Source organism: Vigna umbellata, chromosome 1 (genome assembly GCF_029865625.1).
Source record: "Vigna umbellata cultivar VRB3 chromosome 1, Vumbellata_1.0, whole genome shotgun sequence".
Taxonomy (NCBI): Eukaryota; Viridiplantae; Streptophyta; class Magnoliopsida; order Fabales; family Fabaceae; genus Vigna; species Vigna umbellata.
The window spans coordinates 101351997-101377256 of record NC_142165.1 but is presented as its reverse complement, the minus strand read 5'-3'; the positions used below and the strand labels follow the sequence as shown (position 1 = coordinate 101377256).

The 25260-nt window shown below is 30.2% G+C and overlaps 2 protein-coding genes across 5 annotated transcripts; both read left to right on the top strand.

Moving 5' to 3' along the window:
* Window positions 1-8510: 8510 nt before the first annotated feature.
* On the top strand, window positions 8511-14183 carry LOC124837584 (bifunctional purple acid phosphatase 26-like). Of its 4 annotated transcripts, none has more exons than XM_088105207.1 (11): window positions 8516-8615; window positions 9685-9737; window positions 11311-11512; window positions 11641-11841; window positions 11942-12053; window positions 12122-12351; window positions 12501-12639; window positions 12757-12977; window positions 13084-13205; window positions 13310-13471; window positions 14006-14183. In XM_088105207.1, the coding sequence occupies exons 3-11, from the start codon at window positions 11348-11350 to the stop codon at window positions 14043-14045; spliced, it is 1392 nt and encodes a 463-aa protein (XP_087961333.1). In that variant the 5' UTR covers window positions 8516-8615; window positions 9685-9737; window positions 11311-11347; the 3' UTR covers window positions 14046-14183. The 4 variants fall into 4 exon arrangements, with proteins under 4 accessions (XP_047168951.1, XP_087961333.1, XP_087961335.1 ...); XM_088105208.1 differs by lacking the exon at window positions 8516-8615 and adding an exon at window positions 8669-8983; XM_047312995.2 differs by lacking the exon at window positions 9685-9737 and having other exon boundaries at window positions 8511-8615.
* A 3669-nt stretch (window positions 14184-17852) lies between these two features.
* LOC124837583 (bifunctional purple acid phosphatase 26-like) lies at window positions 17853-24774 on the top strand. The gene is made up of 10 exons (XM_047312993.2): window positions 17853-18012; window positions 18480-18708; window positions 18889-19089; window positions 19301-19412; window positions 19589-19815; window positions 20443-20581; window positions 22087-22307; window positions 22456-22577; window positions 22751-22912; window positions 24437-24774. The coding sequence occupies exons 2-10, from the start codon at window positions 18517-18519 to the stop codon at window positions 24507-24509; spliced, it is 1449 nt and encodes a 482-aa protein (XP_047168949.1). The 5' UTR covers window positions 17853-18012; window positions 18480-18516; the 3' UTR covers window positions 24510-24774.
* Window positions 24775-25260: the final 486 nt, after the last annotated feature.

Below are 25260 nucleotides of genomic sequence, written 5' to 3'. Positions count from 1 at the left end.
TTTCTTTCAGATTACCATTTCATAAATTATTTTTAAACTCTAACTCTTAAATATATTTTATTTAAATATTATTATAATAGGTAGTTTAAAAACTTTTACATAGAGACTTTATAACTGTAGTGTAAGAAACAAATTCTGGGGGTGTATAAAACAATTTCGTATTAAAGGCATACCTGGAACTAACATGCTCTTTATCGTTTATGGACTTTCTTACTTTTGACCCATAGAACGGGGGTTGTTCCCTCCACCACTATCCCTTCTTCCTTTACCTCCCTACAAAACTTTTAATGACAAAATTATCCTTTAATTTTTAATCATTTTACTTTTAATCTTAAATCATTCCTCATTCTCACTTCTCCCTCCATCTCCTTCGCAAGGCACGCAATGGGGATACTTACTCCTCATAGGCCTTCACTTTTGTTTTACCTCCCATCAAAGTTATTATTTTAATATATTTTAGTCTAAGAGATGTACTCCACTGGATTGTTGTACCTCCCGGCTTATATATACTCACTGATTTGTGCACCACAATTAGCCTTTAATGCAGTATTCTCATATTTTATAAGTGCTCAAAAGTTCACAGCTTTGATTATAAACTCTACAATGCTTCTCCCCTCGAGGAAAGTGTCGATGTCATCACGAGCTCCAGATCTTCATCGTCGACAACCAACACCTCGCTGGCACCCGTGGGCCTCGCCGCCACTCAGGACGAACTCTGCAACAGTTGTTGAACGCAACGACGAAGTGCGCGAGATCCTTGCCGCACGCGTCCTTCACTTTGCCGAAGAACTCGTTGGAGAGGAAACTTTTGTGAATAACTTGATTGGACACCTAATTGATATTGTTGGGTCATATACTCTGGTTAGGAAAGGTTTGGAAATTGATAGCTTAGCTTTGAACTGGGAAGAGAAATATTTTACCTTTGTACTGATATAAAAGTCAATGATGGTATATGTAATAAATGTATGCATACTACAGAGTAAAGAAAACAAACCTGAGGGTAGACCAACGAAGATCTGCACGCACCAGTCACTACCAACGAACCACCACCATACCCACCGCCACACCTCCGCACCACGAACAATACGAACAGCTACACCACCACAAACGGAGAGCAAGGGAGAGTTGGGGTGAGAAGAAACGGATATCACCGAAAGAGAGAAGAGAGTGAAACGGAGGTGAGAAGAAACATATCTCAAAGAGAGAAAGAGTGAGAGAAAAAAACAAGAAGGTGCAGAAAAAAGTAACCAGAATTCTATTGACACATGTATCCCCCAACACAAGTTATTTTTGTTTTTTCTTCATTTTGTTATGTTTACTTTTTACCAAAAAAATAAATCAAAACACACTCTTGATGAAATATATTTATATTTTGTGTCTTAAAAGTTTCGGATGGGATATGGTATTGTGTTTTCACTATACATGTGAACAAAATTAGTCAAAATGAATATGAAATCATGATTTACTTTTACTTTTGATTAAATATTATTAAGATATTATGATATATCTAAAAAATATTGTTAGACACATGATAAAATTAAATTTTTCGTGATATATTTTGATAGTTCCCTCTCGTTTACATGAAGGACTTGCTTGTTAAAATTCTTTATACCAACATTACTTTTATTCTACATTTTTTTTTCTAATGTTAAGAAACATAAAAAAAAATACAATGAGTTAAGAAACTCTGGGAGGCACTACAACACATGAAACAAATGGACAATGAAAAATGACGCAAAGCGAAGGGCATAAGGGCATAGGATATCGATATTGTGTTTTTTAAATGTATAAATCTTATCTTATATATTATGAGGTCCTAATGTTATAGAAACACTGTAAATATCTTGTTGTACACAAATTGGAGAACCCTATCTGCTTCAATATATATAAATACATATATACTTTGTCCCAAAAAAAACACATATCAAATATTAAATTGTATATTTAATTCATTAATTGTTTTTACTCAAGTAAATTATCACGTATAATAAATTTAGTTCAAAATGATATATTTTTGTCAAATATCTAAAATTGAGATCACAAATTTAAAACTTTTTTACATCACATAAATTAAAACCTTAACTGGTAAAAAGTTAAACCTAGATCAACACCATAAATTTTGAATAAGGAATGCCTTAAATTTATCCATCTTGAACAAATGAGTCTTGATATTGTATATATAATAAAAACACTATATTAGTATTTTTTTTTTTGTGTGATTCTTAGTATGCTTTAATAATAATTATTGATTTTTTTGGAGGGTACTTTTTATAGGGGAAAAATATCATAATAAATATAAAATTTTAAGTAAATAAACATGGTATGATAAAAAAAGAAGAAATGAATTTATTTGAATTTTTTTTAAATATATATATATTGGATTGGTATTAGAGATAAAATAGAATATAACGTGGTTGTTAAATATATTCTGATTGTGTTGTAAAAAATGTATCACGTGGAAGAAAAACAATGATGGAAATTGAAAAAGAGAAAAAGAAGATTGGAGATAAAGACAAGGGAAAGTAAATGAAATGTCTCAATTGGTGAGTGTTCAATAATAATAATAATAATAATAATAATAATAATAATAATAATAATAATAATAATAATAATAATAATAATAATAATAATAATAAAATATATGAAACGGGTTCATGTGGTCCATTCATGAGTTTTTCTTCTTTTTATATTTGCTTTCATCATTCGATGTAACGATGATATGTGATGTGATGGTGTCAAAGAAAATCTAAAATATTGTGTAGTAAGTTAAATGCTCTTTTCTTTTTAATTTCTGAATTGGAAAAATTGAATGAATAAATAAACATTTCTTAAATTATTTTTTCAAAAATTGAATAATATTTAATTTTAAAATACTAAACATTAATATGCTCTCAACAAATTATTTCAACTTTTAGGCTTTGTTCCTTTAGAGTGATTTGGGAGAGATGATTTGAGTGGATTTGAGTGAATTTGAGGGTAATTTTTTTGTTGTTTTTTTGAGTGGATTTGTGGATAATTGAGAGTGGATTTGGAAGTAAAGTATGTGAGAATTAGTGTAGGATTTGATTGATGTGATAGATTTTAAAAATTAGTTTAATTGGTAAAAATTAAAGATTACCAAAATGCCCCTAATTATAAAAGTAATATAAAATGTTATTTATAAATGTTATATTTAATTGTAAAAATGTTTATAAAGAAAAAAAATTATGAATAATTTATAAAATTAATGTTTAAAAATTATAAAAATTAAATAATCAACTTATTTTTAATAAATTAGAAAATATAATATACCTAATTTTATTAAGATGTAAATTTTTTTAAATTATAATATTAAAATAATTATAAAAAAACTGAAAAATATATAACCGGTTACGCCACTCTTTTGTGCTTTTGTGTTACACTCTGCTGTAATCGGTTATAACTTCTTCAACCTACGTTGCTTCCACGTTTGGTCATCTTCATGGACATATGAGTCTTTGTGTATTAAATCAAAGCAAATCCTCGCAAATTGGCGAGATAAGTTCAACAATGTTGTCTCGCAAATCAGCGCTATTCCATCGTCCCAAATCGTCGCAAATCATATAGAACAACGCTCGTTTTCCAAATCCATTGTTGCAAATCATCGCAAGAGAACAACGTTCGTTTTCCAAATCCATCGTCAGCCAATCACCGTGAACAGTCATTTCTCTTCGAACGAACACAGCGTTAATTATTTTGTCATCATATCTCATGATAAAAATTGGTGGCTCACCAATAGATGACGTGTAAGGAAATGCTTGTTACAGCATTACCTATTAAAATTATACAAACTAATTATTTTTTAAAAATAAATTTGATAAGAAATGTCCAATACTTTTGTTTAAATAAAGTTAAATTTAACTTACTGGACTTGCGTGTGTTGGCACACAGTATACGCCTAACATAGATAGAAGATATAATATATAATATAAAATATTTATATATATTTATCTATGTATAGATATATAATGCGGTTTGCTGCAAGTGGGACAATTATATGTGTAACTTTATATTATTTTAATGTTAATTATAATATGCGGTGTTTTAAGTAATATTTTTCTTGAAAGCATATTTTATCTTTTGTTCTTTTTGTGCAGCTCGTTATAATGCTTTACATTTTTTTAGACTCAACTAACTGTTAAAATTAAGGAAAATATCTAGTTAGTTTATATGTTTAAATTCTGAGTATTAACGAAAATACGATTTTTAAAGTACGCAAATTATCTCTAGTATACAATTAAAGAAGACATTAAAAATATAAAAGCCAAATTTTGTATAATTAAATGATTCAGTTTTTTATGTTTTTAAAATTCTGAATTTTTTAATTTAAATTTTAGTAAATATTTTATTTTAAATAAATTAAAGATAAGTATCACTTCATTGAAACCATAAAAAGATTATAAATAATTAATTAAAAGTACAAAAGATTAAAATGAGAATAAATATAAATTTTATCTTATTAAAATGTATAACTGTGTACTTTTTATTTTGAAATATATAATTAAGAATAGTATAAGTGCAATTTCTCCCAACCTGAAATATTATTAACATACAACTCAATATAATAGTATATCAATTTAATCCTTTTTAAATAATTGACGTCTTATTTTTATCATTAAAATTATATTAATTTAATTTATTTAAAAATTGATACATAATTTTATATAAATTATTCATTGGAAATTTAGATATTTAAATAACTACGGTATAAAAAATAGTGAAGAGAACAATGAAAATATAAGAGAACAACTTCAACACTTAAATTGATGGCTCTAAACACACCCGTTGTCTCTTGTCATCGTCTCATTTGTTTTTTTTTTAATGTTATCGGAAAAACAAATAATTTATTTATTTTTTTAAGATGACATTTGAAATAAGATATAAAATAAAGTTATCTAAAAAATGTAAATGTAAACTAATCTATACAAATTTCATATTTAAATTTGTATGTAAACTAATACTAAATTATTAACAACATATTTTATTTTATTTTTATCTCGCAAATATTTTAAAAAAAATTATTCAAATGCTATGTTTGATTGCGTGTAAATTTTAAAAAAAAAACTCAAAAATGAAAAACGATATAAATTACTCTTGAATTTTTCTTTTCTTTGAATTTGCTAGAAATAGTATATATATATCATAAGCTTTTATTATACTTTTATTATAATATAATAAAAATAATAAAATGTAAATAATTATTAAAATACTAATTAAAATGATAAATACTGATTATAATATAAATAATAATGAAATAAATGATTATGATAATAAATATAATCAATAATAACAATAATATAAATAATAATTATATATATATATATATATATATATTTTTTTTTTTTATTTTTCATATTTTTTTTAATCCAGACAATCTCACTTGTATTATTCATTCTCCTCTAATCCATATTTTTCAACTATCCAAATTTATTCTATAATTCAAACACAAGCTTATTAAATAAACAAAAATAAGAAATAAATTTAATTAGACATTTTGCAACTAAGAAAGCATATACTTAAAATTATCAATTTGGTTCACGGATTTTGGTCCTTCCATATGTGCATTAGGAGAAAAAAGTCAACAACATCAAAATGTCATAATAGTAACGTGAGTTAGGATTAATTGATAGATATTTTTTCTAAACATAAAAATATATTAATTTTTTTAAAATACATTATTAACCTTTAGTTTAGATCGACACGTCAATTTTGAATCTAAATAGTTTTGTCTCGACTTTCATATAAATTGGTTAGGGTCAACTTTAAGCACGGGTCGGGTCATCTTGACCTTCTACTTAAGTCGACTCGTCTCAAACTTCAACTCGAGTCAATCTTTGACTTGGGCTGATTTGGGACTCAGACCCTATTAAAAATTGACCCATCTTAACTTACAACTAAGGGTGAGGTTGACTCGATTGAGGTCAACTCAGTAAAATTCTGTTCAAGCTGACTGATCCAATTCAGCTAAATTTTAGCTGGGACCGACTTAGCAAAATTTCGACAGTGATCAACTCAACCGAATTAGGTCAAATTTCACCCGTGGTCAACTCGTCTCAACATCAGCCGAAGTTAACTTGTCTCACTTTTTTACCTTAGTTGGTCCATCCCAATCTTTAATTCTGGGTCAACCAATCTCGACCTTCAACCTTGGTCAGCCCGTCCCGACCTTTCTTGACCTTCGACTCAAGTTGATCTTTCTAGACCTTCGACTCATCTCAATTTTTTTCCTGTCTCAACTTAACCCTCGGCCTGAGGAATTCATGTGAAATTTCCATATGAAACGGTTTGGTTTGTTTCAAGCTTAGGTCTAGACTTGTTTGTCTTAGCCTTCACCTAGACGGTCCACATTGAAGGTATTGCTTTTTAAGAGTTAAAATCTTGTAATGGAATCAAACTTACCTTAACTCTAATAATCCACTTGAGAAAGGATATTTTTTTATGCCTTCAGAAATCTCCTAAAAGTAAGTTTATTCAAAGTTGGGTTAAGGCTCACGTATAGATCATGAGTGAAATTGACAACTTTATATATAATTTTGAAAAAAATTAACTTAGACAAATAATGAAACTTAAAATTTAATTAAATGATAAATTTGAAATAATTTAATATATATTAGTTTCAAGATTTTTTAAATTATCTGTATTAAGTTAGATTAAGTGAATTCCATAACTTCATAAAAATGACAACTAGAATAATGATAATTTGATGTATTAATTTACTAACAATTATTTCATAACTTCCTAAAATTTATAATGAAAAACGCATGAATACCACTGTAGTCGAACAGGACAACAGGAAAGAAAAAATAAAATAAATGTATGATAGAAAAAAAAAGATAGAAATATAAGTGGTGTTGAATCCTCGCCAAAGAGATCCCTTATGACTATGAAGTTCCTTTTCCAGTATTTTTCTTTACTAAAAAAACCAATAATGTGAATGGTATACAATATTAAGGAATCAAAATAATTTTCAAAGAAATTAATATTAAACGTCATAAGTAAATAAATAAAAGAATACAAAATATTGGTGTTATCCGCATGGGACCTCAAAGTGAGTATAATACCGTTAGATTCAATTTAACGACAAAATGTAATTGTTGTAATTTTTACAAAATAAAGATCTAATTGAGACACGACAAAAAAAACTGAGATTTTCACTTCAAATAAGGATATCGTGAATGATTAAACTTTATATATAACAATAATTCAACTTATCAAACTATAAATTCAATGTATCACACAATACGCTATCATTATCAAGTTACTAAAACTCTAGAAACGATGTATTTAACTTTCTTTAAATAAAACAGATCAATCCTTAAAGAAAGATAAAACAGATTAAAAGAGAAACAGAAAATTAACTTAATCTATCTAAGTAACTGATCAATCCAAAATAAAAAGCTCACTACTAGAATCAATCATACCGTCTCGGTTCTTTAGACAAAACAAATGATAAATTAAATATTCTATATTTTATAAATTAAATATTATATAATAATTTTTATAAAATACATAAATTAAATATTCTATATTTTATTTTGTAAAATTAATATAATATTTTATAATAATCTGAAGAGAAAATATATATAATATGAAAAATTATACTATAGTGTGATTATATTCTAAATAAAAACAAAATCAATCTTTCTAAATTTATAGTAAACAAAACAGTTATTTTCTCCCTTTAACTCACTAAAATAGCACCACACGTAATATAATACCTATAATGATTTCGAGTAATTTCTTAATGAATTTCTTAAAATGAAGAAATTTTAGAGTAGATTATTAAAAATAAAAGTAAGACCTGAATAGGACTACCCAGTCAATTATTTTAAAATATCACTTATTTGGAAACCGACAGCTATTTTAATCACGTGGGAAATTAAAAAAGCATTAAACGACAATAATAAAAATAGAATACTAAGAATAGGATACTGCACGCTGGGTGTACCCTCAACATCATTTTTATTAATTCATTATTATATTCTTTTTATCAAAGACAATAAATTTAATATTTTCTTTTATAAAAACTGAAAATAAATGCAAAAGTTTAAATAAAATTTTATTATATGTAAAACATAATTATATTTTTTACTATTATTTATATTTGAAATAAAGTTCTTATAATCTCATTCTTTACTATATAAATTGATACAATATTTTATGATATAACTTTTTTTAAAAATTTAAAAAGAGTCTAATTGTAAATTTCATCCGTTTTTCTATTCTATTACTATTATCCTTAATTATTAATAAACAGTGAAACCTTACACATATATCTTAATTTTATTTATATCTGTTGCATGTTTATTTTTTTATATCCTTTTTCTGATCACATTATATATATAACTAATAAATTTATTTTTATTTTCCTTTCTTTATTATATACATGTTAAGGGTTAGATTCATCATTCATCATGAATGGAATCATTTTTCACATAAATAAGAGATAAATAAGTAAAGTATACCAACCAGATAAGGAAATTGTGGCTCCAAATGCACCAACTACTTCACCCTTTCCCTTCGTTATAAATAGTTCCATGGTCTTCTTCTCTTTGCATCACTTGGTTCTGTCTTCTCAGCTATTTTTTCATTTTAAGGTAAGCCAACCCTCTCTCTTTCTCATTCTTCTTCTTACCATTCATGGTGTAATGCACCAAACTATAGCCCCCAACATGCTTGCTTCATCAGTATTTGTTCCTTTATATGCCAACGTTGTCATTGCTTCCTTCTGAGTTTTTATTTTTTTGAAAGCTTAACACATTATGGAAAGTATTAGTGGTAAAAGGATAGTTTCAATTCTAAAAACCTTGCACTGCTTTAACTCTTGAAGAAGTTAACTAAAAACATGTGAAGGAGTTGACACTATAGCTGGAGAAATTGTCTTTAAAACAACTGAAGAGAATAGCAGAAAAAGAACTCACTAGTTATGTGGGTGGTCAAATAATGGATGCGAAGCAGCTGCAGAGTAAGAACTTAGCTTGTGATGGTTTCATCGTGATTATGTTAACTTCAACAAACCATTTTTTGGAATCCACATCCCCCACTCTTTACAAAGAAAAGTCAATAAATTTGGTTTACAACGCAAAATAATTTATTATCTTGCAAAAATAAGTTATGTTTTCCCTATTTTTTTGTATGCTTTTATTATTAAGTTGTTTTCTTATGAAAAAGTTCAGAGTTCAATGATATCACTTATTTTTATGGCTTGTTATTATTTTTTATTTTGAGTTAAAGTCAAATTGAATTAATCATGATAAATCAAGTTGAAAAGGACAAGAGTTAATTGTTACTAGAAAACAAAAATTAAAATATGAGTCCTACATTTAATGGTCAAAATAAATGGGACAATTCATTTTGTTATCTTTAAAAGAAACAAATCGGGCTGTGGATAAGGGACAGAAAAAAGAAGGGTGTTGCTCCCTCCACCTCCACACATCTCTTCCTCCACCTCCCCTTTACTATTTTGCCCCTTTCTCCACCTTTTCTTTACTATTTTGCCCCTCAGTAAAATTTTATTTTTAAAATTGTTGTTTTTTAATTTTATTCATTTATAACATATTTCACTGATAACCTACGTAGTTCCTTGTATGAGTAAAATATTTTTCTGCAAAGCTTGGTGATCGTGAAAAGAATTATCAAACAATCTTCTTCTTGTTCTCGGTGCAGTACGTGGTGCAGTGCGTTTGTGGTGTAGTGTCCTTGTCGTGGTTCCTCTCCAGGTACGTAGTCATAATCCTTCCAATAATCCTAAACCCTAAACCCTTCCCATACTTCCAATAATCCTTTTAATATCCAAGCCTATAATCCTTGTATGAGCCGCAAAACGTAGTAAAATAAAAACGAAACGTAAAAGGAACACTGCCTCTGGACGGATGACATCCTTCAACGGATGTCAACATCCGTTTAAGGCAAAACGGATGTGGGATGTCCGATTACCCTTCAACGGATATCCCACATCCGTCGACGGAAGTCCGACATCCGTCGAAGGGTAACGGATCTCCCACATCCGTTTCGGCCTTTCGCGGACACTGTTGAAACGCGACAAGCACCAAGGCAGAAAGCACCGAAAACAAACCTGTACCATGCCGCATGCCGCAGATCCGCTCCTCTCCCAGCTGAACGGCCTCCACCGCACCAAGGCACCAACGGTTCAACGGCTGCTCCGCAAACGCTCTTCCGGAAAATGAAGAAGAAAGAAATGGAGAAATAGAAGTGAAAGGTTGATGAGGCTTGACGGAAGAGAAAATGATAAACAGAAATGGAGAAGAAGCTTGACGGAAGAGAGAAAAGTAAACGGAAATGGAAGAGAGGAAGAGGTGCAGAGGGAAGTAAATCAGAAGTTTTAAATAAATTAAAATATTAAAATAATAAAAATAAAAAATTTTAACTTTTGAGGATATAATTGTCATTTTAGAAGGATATAATTGGCATTTTAAAAAATTGGGGAGGTGGAGGAAGAGACGTGTGGGGGTGGAGGGAGTAACACCCAAAAAAGAAAGCTGATTCTTTGATAATACATTTTTTTCTCATAAATTATTTTATTATAATATCGTATTTATATTTATTTTTATTATATTAATATAATATTCTATTATAAAAGTTTGTGTAAAAGTATATTTTTTTCAGAAAAAGAAAACAAGAATAATAATATTTAGAGTCACGTTACATTTATTTTTATAAGACATTATAAAAGTAAAATAATAAAAAAATAATAAATTTTGTATTTGTAAACGAAGAAGCACGAAGAGTAGTGAAAAATGTTGTGTTATCAGTTAATAAAAATTATGATAAGTTAACAACTTTTCATAACAGGTTAAGTCTTATTATTTTATTAATCTTTTTAAATTTATTTTCAAACAAATATTTGAAATGAATCATGTTATAAAAAAATTGTTAAAAAAAATTTGTTAAAAAAACCTTCTAGAAAAAATCTACTTGCAAAAGTGAGTTAAAATTGTTTCAAAATTTATTTTAATATTTGAAATGATATATTAATAATTTTTTTAATTTTTTGATAATAGATTATGTATCAGTGTTTTTTTGATCTGTATATTTAAACTAGACTGATATTTGAAACACACCGACCGATAGACAAGACAAAGTTGTCAAATTTTCCTACAAAGAATATACGATGTCATCTTTACAACTGCTGTCGTTGATAGCAAAGTGTGATGAGGGATCATTGGAACAGAAATAGAGTTTTACCTTGAAACATGTAATTTGGAAGTGAATTAGTTGAATGAAATAATTGTAGTACAATTGAATAACCTTCATTGGTATTCTTGAATGCAGATAATTAGGACTCTTGAAATATAAACGGACGCAGACCATGTTGCTGAAGTTTGTTCTTGCTTCCTTTGTCTTGTTGAGTTGTATGAGAGATGGTAGTGCAGGGATCACTAGCTCTTTCGTTCGGCCACAGTGGCCATCAGAGGACATGCCCGTCGATAATGAAGTATTTGCAATTCCAAAGGGTTATAATGCACCTCAACAAGTAAGTCTTTCAGAGATAAAAAGGCATATTTTGTTATCTATAAGCCGATCCTAATTTGGGTATGTGAAGCAGTTTCAAATTCTAAAGTTATACCTTTTTTATTCCGTAATTGATTAATTCCACTGCAGGTGCACATCACGCAAGGTGATTATGATGGAAAAGCAGTGATCATCTCATGGGTGACACCAGATGAACCAGGACCTAGCCATGTACAGTATGGCACATCAAAGAGCAGGCTTCGAACTAGTAAAGAAGGCACAGTTGCAAACTACACCTTCTATAACTACAAGTCTGGCTACATTCATCACTGTCTTGTCGAAGGTCTTAAGGTAATTGTTGAGTAGATCCCATTATCATCACTCGCTTTCTATTTGCAATGTCAAAAGTAGAATGTGCTCATTTGGTTTATTCAACCATTTCCCATTTCAGTATAACACTAAATACTACTATAGAATTGGAAGTGGTGATTCAGCTCGAGATTTTTGGTTCGAAACACCTCCCCCAGTTGGGATAGATACTCCCTACAACTTTGGCATCATTGGTAAGTTGTCTGTTTTTAAACATACACACACATACATATTTTAATTTTGTGGCTATCAAAAACTGCAGGTGATTTGGGGCAAACGTTTAATTCTCTTTCAACCCTTGAGCATTATTTGGAGAGTGGTGGAGGACAGGCCGTGTTATATGTTGGAGATCTTTCTTATTCTGATGAGCATGAGTTCGAAGATGTTGGTTTACGGTGGGATACATGGGGGCGATTTGCAGAAAAAAGTGCAGCATATCAGCCATGGTTCTGGAATGTAGGAAATCACGAAGTAGAGTTTATGCCTGAAGTGGTAAACTTACTAACCTTATTCTTTATTTTATGTACAAGCCTGTAGTCTAAAATTTTACTAAAACATAGTTGTAAAACTAAGTTGTCCTTTGTGAAGTTTCATTGATGTTGAGATGTGAGCTGATATTCTGCTTATGCTGAAAACGTCAGGGAGAATTAGTTCCTTTCAAGAACTATCTTTACCGATATACTACTCCCTATTTGGCGTCCAATAGCAGCAGCCCCCTCTGGTATTCAGCGAGGCGTGCATCTGCTCATATAATCGTGCTATCCAGCTATTCTCCATTTGGTAAATTCCACTACCTACCAACCAATCTTCTCCTCTTTATCTACTTGTTAATGTTATTTCCTTAACTGCATTCTTTCATTGTATCGTTTCCTAACAGTGATCTTAATTTGTAAACAGTGAAGTACACACCTCAATACATATGGCTTAAAAATGAGCTGGCAAGGGTTGATAGAAAGATAACGCCTTGGCTGTTTGTGATCATGCACAAGCCGCTCTACAGCAGTAATGTAGCTCACTATATGGAGGGTGAAGCCATGCGAGCAGTTTTCGAGAGCTGGTTCGTTCAATACAAAGTTGATGCCATCTTTTCAGGACACGTCCATGCTTATGAAAGATCAGTATGTTTTTCTTCTCCTTCTGCTCATTTCTTTTGCTCCCACCCTTCACAACATTACACACTTTTATATACGTTATCTTGACTGAAATTCTGTGTTTTGCTTTCAGTATCGATACTCCAACATAGACTACAACATAACAGGAGGTAGAAGGTATCCCGTACCAGACCCATCAGCACCTATTTACGTAACAATCGGAGATGGAGGAAATCTAGAAGGTCTTGCATCAAGGTAAAGTAAACAAATCATTCTCTTGTATAAGCTCGTATTTGTCCTTGTAAGAGGTTAATTAACATCATGGTTGTCTTAATGTCATGGCATGCATATGGGTGCAGTTATTTGGATCCACAGCCAGAATATTCTGCATTTAGAGAAGCAAGCTATGGACACGCGACACTGGAGATTAAAAACAGGACTCATGCAATCTATAACTGGTATCGCAACGATGATGGAAAGAGAGTAGCAGCTGACTCTTTGGTTTTGCTTAACCAGTATTGGTAGGTTCCCTCCACCTTTTCTTTGGCACACCTATCATCAAGTACCTGTGAAAAATATGCATGTCATTTTCTCTCGTTTTTATGATGAACTGCAACTTGTTATTACATTTTAGCAAATGATGAGACACAAATCACAGACATTCTCTGTTCTACATGCATTTCATGGCCTACATTCCATACATTTTGGAGTGTTGGTTGTGTGATATTCCTTCTTTCTTCATGTTTGGAAGGGTGCAAATGGGTTTCTCCACAAATTAACCTGTCTGGTGGAGACTAATCATCAGAGTTAAAAACATCAGAAGCCAAAACCATTTTTCAGTCACTTGGCAAATAGAGATAAAATGTGTTGATGCATGGAACCTAGTCTTTTTATTAGTTTTTCTTGCATACAATAATTATATAAAATATTGATAAATTTATTATCTAGTAATATTTAAAATTACTAATTTAGTGTAAAAACCCATGGAATATGTATATAGAGATTTATCGTCTTGAAAGGATAATTGAATGACCAAGGAATTGTGGTACATGCAGGGGAAACAATAATGGAAAACAGAGTGCAAGTTATCGATGAAGTTGGGCATTGAATAGGAATTTGAAGCATTCGTAACTGTAATGCATTATATTCTGTATTTGGCTTGAATGCTTCAATGCTTGTTGTATTCCACAACGCCACTATTAAATAAACGCGCTTTTTGTCTGAGAAAAAAAATATCGTCACAAGATATTATTCTCTGTTCATAATCTGTTAATAAGTTTGAAGCGTGAATTACATTCATAGAATAACTTCAATTTTAACCTTTATGCTCAATATCTGTCTGAATATTCCTTTGTTGTTTTACCTCATTCATACTTTCATTAGTCAATTATTCTTTTATTAATATGAGATTTATTTTCTGTAACTTGCTAGAAGATTAGTTTCAAAATCAATAAATCAATGGAATCAATCAATTCAAGTTAAAAATTGAATACTTAATTTCCATGATCCAATTAATAACAAATGAGAACAATAATAGAGTCAGTACTGGAAATATTTGACAAGTTAATTTATAAGTATTTAAGTTGTAAGTTCTTGACCTATAATTTAATGTGGATAATTTATTTTTTTTCAAATATGTTTCCTTTATTATATTTTCTGTTTTTGTCAAATGATGCTTAATAACAATAACAAGATTGCAATAATAAATTAACTGACTTCTTAATTAGGTAAGAGATCATAGAATATTAGGTAAGAGATAATAGAATAAGTAACATTTCAATTTATAGTAGATTCATTCTACTAACTTCATTTATTACAAATTAGATATTAAATAATAGACTATCACATAAACTTAAATATATAATTTTGGTTTTCTATGAATTCCAATAATACTTTTTTCATAATATATAAAGTTTTTCAATTAAAAAGAAGATATAAAATATAAAACTATATACTTATGAATCACACAAAAAAACACGGTAAATTAGTATATTTAAAAAGGATAAGATTTATAAATAGTTAAAACAAACAATCATTACAAACATTAACTTCATCCAATTATACATATCATATAAACAAATCATATAAGTTTATCCATACCAGGTAAATATGGTTTATTTAAAACTAATTTTCGTCACAGAAACTTCTATTAATTTTTACTAACTAGATATCTTACTCTATGTGAATTGAGATATCTAGCAGGATAATCTCTTTCAAAACCCCTACTCAATACACCTAATACAAGACTAAAACGTTTTCTTTCTTGAAAATCATTCCACATCCATCAAATTCCAATTACATATCATAATCTCATTCAACATTTAATATCACTAACATTCTCATGTTATCTTAATCATCACACCTAAATCCAAACTCATCTCAGAACATAATTCACCTATTATTTATTTCAAATTACAAGTTAATAACTTACTATTCATTTTCTATTACATTAACATAACACTCAATTACAATATTTTTATTAAGTATGTCAAAATGACCAAAAAAACTTCTCTAGGTATACACCTTTAATTAACATTCCTACAGCCAAAATAAAGAATTACATTTTTATGATTTGTTGTCAAAATTTCAATCCGATCCAACAATTAATGAAATGAGAATCAAAATTTTACCAAGACAACCTAGGACCTAAAACAAGATGGCACCCAACATCATATCCCCTGGTGCTTCCTTGATTTTAAAATGCAAGTTTCGCCTCAATAGTCCTTTGGTGGCGCTAGCAGTACTAAAGTTCCACCCATCTCAAACAAAGTCAATGACCACTATTTGAATGACGCCTAATAACACTATAAGGGCGTCCAACAATACTAGAAGGACGCCCTTACACTGCACCAACATTTCAGGATTTTTATATGAGCTTTAATTTATCACTTTAACTCTTCTTAAACTATTTACTACTTAATATGCGTTATAAAATTACAATTTAATTTTCTCTTAGTTCAATAATCACCAATTTGAAATTTCACCTAGAAATTCCTCATTCACAACCAAAACAACACAAAACAAGCATTTTAAGTACATGATTTCAACTACTAACCTCATTCTAATAATACTTAAATGTGATCTATCTCTAGCTATTTCTAACTAAAGACTGTATCAAATATTTAAAGAAATCAAATTACCAAAGAGATATACTATGTTAACATACCAATCATAGAATTTAACACTCAATTTATAAACACTCAATTATCTCATTCATCAACCAATTTAAAAATTATATATATATATATATATATATATATATATATATATACACTACCATTAGATTAATGAACATGATCAATGGGTTTTAATAGGTATTTTTCTTACATTTCAAAACTCAAAATATATTATTACGTAAGCATAAAATACACTCATTAAAATCAATTGAGCTAGATTTACCAATCCTTGAAATAACTTCCCATCAAAACTCCAATGACATATAATATTTGTGTTTAAATCCATCAATTTAGCTAGTTCAGCAATTTACAACATCAAACAAACAAAATCACTTCATGCAACAATTCAAACATTCATAAAAAAAAATTAACCACAATCTCATTAACAATACAATAAATTTTTAAATGACTAACTTCTCTTATATGACTTATGAACATAAAACATAATTTTATTTGCCTTTAAGCACTCTTAATGATAAAGAAAGCAATACATGTATAAAAAAAAATCTGATCAATTATGTGACCATACCCAAACAATCTTAATTGAACATAAATTCATCTAAATCTTTGAGATGACTTATGCAACCCTCTAACCTCATACATGCATTATAAAAGCTAAAAAACTCTAAAATAAGTAAAATATGAATTTACTATGTTTAACAAACTTATCGAATAGAAATATAGACTTTGTCATCATGAGTCGTAGACATACTCTAATCTTTAAACAAATAAAAAATGAAATCAATGAATCTTATAAAATAGAAAAAAATTTGAAAAAAATTTCAAAGAGAATAATTCTTATAAAATGAATTTCAATTAAAAAATATATAAAAATTTCTATTTATGATATGACTATTTTAAATAAAATAATCAAGCTCGTACTCTTTATTATTTATATTTTTAAAATGTTTGAATTGAATGATATATTAATTATTATTTAAAAAAAATATATTTAAGTAATTAAGATATTTTAAATATAAGGCAAGTTGAGGTAAACTGATAGAAGTTGTCTATTAATAAGTTTATTTAACTTTTGATTACATTTTAAAAAAATTAACAAAATTTAATTATTTTATAGAAGTAAATATTTATCGTAAATATAATGCTTAAAAAAGAAAATTTTAAAAAATAATTATTTACTATTAACTATAAATAAATAAGGAGATATTCTATAAAAAATATTAAAATAGATTGTAAAATAAAATCTAAATTTATATTTATAAATATATCATATTTATAAAATAAATATTTATTAAGTTTTAAGCCTTTTATAAATTTGTATATTTTTAATTGAATCTTTCTTAAATTTTGTTATTTATTAAATACTTAATTTTTTGTTTCAATTGAGTATGTGTTACTTAATTTTTTTTTAATTACACAAATCATTATCTTATTATTTGTTTTCATGCGCTAAAAAGAATTATATAAAATTATATTATAATAAATATAAATTATGAGTAACTTTTGTTGAAAAAGAGTTGAATAATAAACTTTTAAATTTTTACAAACTGCACACAATGGACTTAGGTGGAATGATACATTTAAATTTTTAATGAAGAGTATTTTAGAAAATACAAGGGAACAAAATTGACAACAACAACGACATCAAGAATTACTTCAATTATAATTTTAATTATGTATTATTTAACTTATATATTATTTTTATTTAAAAAGAATGTAAAGATGGAAGGAATGAAGAAGAGGACAAGGCATAGCAATGCATTAAATGCATTAGTTTTCGTGTACCATTCTTCTCCATAACCTTCCCTTCAAACTCAATCAATCACCAATAACCAATTATTCACTTCTGCGTGTCTCTCTGTTTTCGTTTGCTTCCTCTGCTTGCCTTCCCGTTGTTGTCTTCTCTGCAGATACTTCATTTCGAGGTAAATCTCTCTCTATCTCTCTTTCACTTGTCTTGGATCTAGATTATAAATCACTCGCTTAGTTTTAATAGTAAAGGATGCATGATGGATCATTACGAGTTCTGGAGAGTGTGGTGCATCTTCACGAACCTACCGCTGTTCAAAATCAAGACGATAATTAGGAAAGCCTTGTGCAACTGTAACTTCGCCTGTTTTATGATTGAATTGGCTTATGTTTAGATTGATTGCTAGTGTAGATCTGATATTCAGCGGATTCAAGTAGAGATCAAACCTAGTCAGAGAATGAGAACCATTTTCGATGGTAAAAGAGTGTGAAAATAAATAAACGAATCAGCGTGAGAGATAATTGGAACAGAACAGTGGAGATTTATCTTGAAATAAGTTATTTCAATGTAGATTAGATCAAAATGTATTTGGCGTACTATGTGTAAAGCATGAGTGACAATCGTTGGGATTCTTGAATGCAGATGGTTAGGACTCAGTAGGCAGAGAAAGACAACATTCATGCCGATGGAAAGAAGAGAGCAGACCATGTTACTGAATTTTGTTCTTGCTTCCTTTGTCTTCTTGGTTTCTATTAGAGATGGGAGTGCTAGGATCACTAGCTCCTTCATTCGGTCAGAGTGGCCTGCAGTTGACCTCCCCCTTGATCATGAAGCATTTGCAGTTCCGAAGGGTTATAATGCACCTCAGCAAGTAAGTGATACCAGAATAACAAGGCTGATTTTATTATGAATGCGCTAATAGTATTTAGTGAAACTCTGATGAGGATCTTACTCCTTGGAAAACCGTATTGGATATTTGAAGCAGTTTCACATTCTAATGTTTTTCCTTTTATTCAAATAAACTCTGCTGTATTGACTAATTCCACTGTAGGTGCACATCACGCAAGGTGACTACGATGGAAAAGCTGTAATCATCTCATGGGTGACCCCAGATGAACCAGGGCCCAGCCATGTACAATACGGCACATCAGAGAGTAAATTTCAAACTAGTTTAGAAGGCACAGTTAGAAACTATACTTTTCATGAATACAAGTCGGGATACATTCATCATTGTGTTCTTGAAGACCTTGAGGTAATTGTTGATCAATTTACGATATTAGAGTTATCATCATCAGTGGCATTATACTTGAAATGTCAAAAGTAAAATCAATTCAAAAGTGAAGTCTAACGCATAATACACAATATGTTTTCTTTTTTAAATTAATCTTGTGCTTGTTAATTCTCATCTTGCTGTGTGTAGAACGTGTGTTCATTTAATTAAATCAGTGATACCCCCATTTCAGTATAAGACTAAATACTACTACAGAATCGGAAGCGGTGATTCTTCTCGAGAATTTTGGTTTGAAACACCCCCCAAAATTGACCCGGATGCTTCCTACAAATTTGGGATAATTGGTAAGTTTTCTGCTTTCCCACGATCGTTCTTCTACAAAATAGTTTTCTGTATCCTCAATTATAGTTTCTTTCTATTTTTATTTCACAAAATGTCTATCAGAATGTTCTTTTGCTATGAGTTCCCACAAGTTTTAATTTGTCGCTCTCATAAATGAATCATTGCATAAATATTGCAGGCGATTTGGGCCAAACGTTTAATTCTCTTTCCACCCTTGAGCATTATATACAGAGTGGAGCGGAGGCTGTCTTATATGTCGGAGATCTTTCTTACGCTGATAGGTACGAATACAATGATGTTGGTTTGCGGTGGGATACGTGGGGCCGATTTGTTGAAAGGAGTACAGCATATCATCCATGGATATGGTCTGCCGGAAATCACGAAATAGATTACATGCCTTACATGGTAATATACTGACCTGAGTCTATCATGTGCCTTAGTTGTTCTTATTGCACTAAATTAATAGAATGAAATGGACTAATTATTACGGGATCATTGAAATAATAAACCATCGTCATGGTTTCAGCTTTCCCTTTCTTTTTCTTTTTTTAGGAAATGAAAAGTATAAGAAACATGTTTACTTTTTATTCTTCTTAACTATGTGTGAGCTGGTTTGTTCCTTTTCAAAAACTATGCATGATCATCTGCAAAATATGAGTTAGCTGACTTTCAGCTCCATCAAACTATTTGGTGTGAACTAGATATATTCTTTGATACGCCATCTTACTATTTCTACAGTTTTGGAGCAACATCTTTTATATGCCATGAACAACTTGATTATTTTTGTAGCTCTTAATATATCCCAAATTTCAAGTAGCAAACAACTACTTGTTTTGTACATAATAAGATATTTCTTACTGTTTCGGTGAATGGTTGGCACAAGAACAGATGCTGAAGTAAATATTCATGTGATTTGTTGCAACACATTCACTTAAGATGCTAATCTTTTCCCGTTGCTTATGTTGGAAATTTATACACTTGCATTTAATGTTAACCTGGCTCTAATATCCTTATACAAATATGCTTTGTCAGAGAGAAGTTGTTCCTTTCAAAAACTTTCTTTACCGATATACTACTCCCTATTTGGCCTCCAATAGCAGCAGCCCCCTCTGGTATGCAGTGAGGCGTGCGTCTGCTCATATAATTGTGCTATCCAGCTATTCGCCATTTGGTAACTAATCTCCTCTTTATCTACTTATTAATATTCCTTACATGTTCATTTGTTTCAATTCAATTTTGTTCAGGTTACAACACATGTAATTCAGTGTGTGCATATATGCATACGGTTAGATATATTATCTTTATTTTATATTTAGTTTTTATTTTTAGTTAGTTTGTTATTATTTTTTATTTGTAATAAGAAATCATATGTGTATATTCAACAAAAGAGAGATTAATCTCATATATAGTTTTTACTATATTCAAAACATACACACAAATAAAAGAACTATCTTTAATCTAAGATAGTAAAAGATAAGATATCTTCTATCCTTTTTGTTTATATTTTACCTAAAAGATAAACCAGTCTAAAAGATAAATTTAAAATTATGAAAGATAAACTACAATAGAAATTGAAAGATAATTTTTCTATCTTAAATATATGTGTATTACAACACACCTCAAGTTGATATCAATAATTTCCAATTGGCTTCCCAAGGAAGTACTTTAGCTACCCCAACCAACTCCAATTCAAAAGCGTCTCCTTGAAAGCATGTTTTTCTATCTAATCATCACTTACAATGATCACATAGTGTACATAAACTGGGAGAAGATGGAAATTTCCATTTGGGGCCTTGACTTTGTCTATATAACTCACGAATGTCATGGCCTTGACTAATCTTCCAAATCATGCCTGGAGAGACTGTTTGAACCCATACAAAGTCTTCTTGAGCCTAGAGACCTTGTTCTTTCCACCAGAAATCAAATATGGGAGAAAGACTTCCTTTTATGAGTCTCCATGAAGGAAAGAACATTTTTAACATCAAATTGCTGCAAAACCAAGCAAAAATGGGCAGCCGGACTAAGAGTTATTCTCATAGTATTTATCTTGGCAATATATCCTGCATCTTTTCAAAGTTTGAGCGTGATTTAAGAAAATAAAAGTCGTAACTGTTATTGAGTAAACTCTTCCTGGACACTGTCATCATTATTTGAAAGAAAACAACTTCTCTTATGTATATATATATATAAACGGTGTTACTGTATCCTATATCTTAAATATTAATCATGTCTGAGTGCTGGGTGTGGCGTTCCTGTTGGAATCGGTGCTTCATAGTTCAAGATAGACATTTTTCTTATGTTTGTCTCCGCTTCATTGTTCTGATAAAAACAGGAATGAAGACAAATAATATCCCAAATACAAGTAAAATTGTCCAGATGGAATATGGTACCAATATAAGCAACCAACATTTGATTTTTCCAAACGGGAATAGGAAAAAAAAAGGCTTTTCTTTACATTAGGATTCTGGTGCCATTTTCTTAGGAATGGTGGAGAGCAGCATTCTGAAGTTTCCAAGTCTTAAGAATGTTAGATGTTTTGACTTAGAGCCGTACCTATTTTGGTTGAAAAGTCACTACCATTATGTATACTTGTCAACTGCCACATTTTGTTGCCGCGTGTTTGGTGTCTTGAAAATGTTTAATGCTTTCTTGTGTGGTATTCTATGTGATTCACAGTAAAATACACGCCTCAATACATGTGGCTTCAAGAAGAGCTGAAGCGGGTTGATAGGGAGAAGACTCCTTGGCTCATTGTGCTCATGCACATTCCACTCTACAACAGTAACGGAGCTCACTATATGGAGGGTGAGAGCATGCGATCAGTGTTTGAGAGCTGGTTCATCAAATACAAAGTTGACGTGATCTTTGCTGGGCATGTCCATGCTTATGAAAGATCAGTATGTTTTTCACTCTCTACTCATTGTTTTGGTTATATCCCTACTCAGACTCTTGTATGTTTTCTTGGTATCTACAACTTGAGCAATATACTTCTTCAGTCATCTAATGTCGTGGTGGATTCTTATAATTTTTCTGTCATGCTTTCAGTATCGATTCTCCAATATAGACTACAACATAACAAGCGGAAACAGGTATCCCTTACCTGACAAATCAGCGCCTGTTTATATAACAGTCGGAGATGGTGGAAATCAAGAAGGACTTGCTGCAAAGTAAATTAAACAAACTTTATCTAGTATCGTATTTTTTACCATTTTTATCTTGGGTTGGGTGTCTATTTAATCTTTATTAATAAGATTCAATTTTCGTTAGAGGTTAAGATCTGTAGTTACCATTTGTCAAATGTCTTGTCATATGAGTTTCAATTCTATCCTTGGTCGTGCAGGTTTTTGGATCCACAGCCTGAATATTCTGCATTTCGTGAAGCAAGCTATGGACACTCTACCTTGGAGATAAACAATAGGACTCATGCTATCTATCACTGGAACCGCAATGATGATGGCAAGAAAGTACCAACGGACTCTTTCATATTGCATAACCAGTATTGGTAGGTTCACTCCACCTTTTATTGTCATAGCTATCAAGTGACAGGGAAAATGTGATTATGTTGCTGTTATGAGGAATTAAAAGTTGTAATTTGGAGAGTTGTTTTGAGTGATGTTTTCTTATTCTTACATGTTGGGAAGGGTACAAAGAAACTTGCTTAACTGAACCCCTGGGAGTTCAAACCTTATTTTGGTTGACAAGAATCACAACACATGCAATACATACAACTTAGCAGAGTGTTATCGAGAAAAACTCGACTTTTACCTAGACTAGAGAATTCTGAATGGAGTGCATGATTGGGGTAACAACTTTTACCTTATAGTTTTGTTAAATTAAGTCTAAATTTAAGATATTATCTGATAGGATATAATGTGTATGATAGGAGGAAACAAATTAAGAAATAGTTTAGTTAGGTTGTTAGGGTGTGAGGTATCCTTTATATAGTTGGGGGGTCCTTGTATGCAGGGATTTTTGGGGATAATTTTGTAGATTGAGCTTTATCTCTTTGTGAAGGGAAACCCTTGGAGGAGAGAGTGCTCTCCTATTTTTATTTTTTGTTCTTTTCCGTCTATATAATAAAGAATATCACTATTCTTTCTTTTTTTCAATTATGAGTTCCTAACATTATCTGAGTTTATCTTTAATTCATTAAAACAGTCTTATTATAGTTAATGTACCAAACATAATAGTATTAGGAGTGTGGGATTCTATTAAGAAAAATTCAAGTCGCACAAGATTATAGATAGAATTTGAGAAGAGTATATAAGAGAAAACCCTATATTCTAAGATAGTTACTGTTCTTAAGGGGCTAAGAAAATTTCTAAAATCACGTAATCTCTTGTTGATTAGTTTTAAGGTGCCTAGAGAGGTCGTCAGTCTTTTCTGACGCATCTCAGTCTCATCTTGGGTTCAGGGGAGGAGGGGAGGTGGTGTTCTGCGAAGGCACTTCGAAGTTGGTGCTCAAGAGTTACAATCAATGGAATAGTAATAACTACGCAATAATATTAGTAGTAAATATTTTGGGGTAGTGGATTATCTATATTGTTTTTTAATGGATCTTTACCTGTATGGAACTTGGAGATAGATCTATGTCATTCTTAATTGTGGTTTAGTTGTCGTTTAGGAATGATAATTGGTTTTATAAACTTATTTTTGTTTGATTGATTATATAATGATTGTACATGGTTGTGCATGGGACTACTTGTCCTATATATCATTTGCAAAATATGCATTCACATTTAATGGGTCATGCATTCTAAATCTAAAGCATGGCTTATTTAGATAGAGAATTATTTCTTTTAAAACCGACAAAAGAGGTTGTTCCTAAATTAACCTAAATGTACTGATTTTTAGTCCTTTTCTAATAACTTTTGATCGAGATAAAATGGTAACCTGGTTAAGAGTAGAACTTCTACTCTGATTCTTTGAAGATATATGTAAACCAATGATGTAATTTCTTGTTATGATGCTTGACGCACATTCAAAGAATAATTGCAACCCAGTTGAGTTCTGGTAATGCATGCAGGGGAACCAATCGGAGAAGAAGAAAGCTGAAACATTTTCTATTGACAGTTATAGATGAAGTTGCCGACATGTAATTCGGAACTTTGAAGCAGTGTGTTCTTTGGTGTGTATATATGCAGGTGAATACTATCCGAATGAGCAAAATGAAAGACCATGGAAATGCTATATGTATTGGCTTGTATGCTTGTTGTGTTACCACAGCTGCTAAGAGTATTAATGAACATATGCTTTTAGCAGGAGGAAAAAATTGGTAACCAGATATTACCTGCATATTGTTATGCTTCCGTTTCAGTGATCTGTGTGATATTGTGTTATATCAGTCAACATTTATTTTTCTTATACTCAAGAAAAACATCACACAAATTTGTTTTTTGTACGAAAGAAAAAAATTAACTATCTTAAACAGTCTTTCTAGTTTCAATATACAGTTACGTTATGACGTCGTTATACTTATATTCGCATTAAATGGGAGTTTCTCATATTAGGGTTTAATTCCTTTCGTCTAGTTCTTTCTGCTATCATCAACAAAAGCTTACATTATCAACTTCTCTTAAATTATTAGCTCGATTTTTCACTCTATTCAAACGTTGGAAATTGAGTAAGGACAGAGGACAGAGGACAGAGATCTATAAGTTCTTGAAAATAAATTTTCACTAAAAAATTTACGAGTTTGGTTCAGGGACAGAACAAATTGAATTCATTTCATCAAATGGTTGGATGAAGTGTTTAAATTTGTGAATACGTTTATGTATCAATGTAATGAATTTGGTCGGTTTGTTTACTTTATTCATTTTTTCTCATCATATTCTTCATTAGTAGTGATCT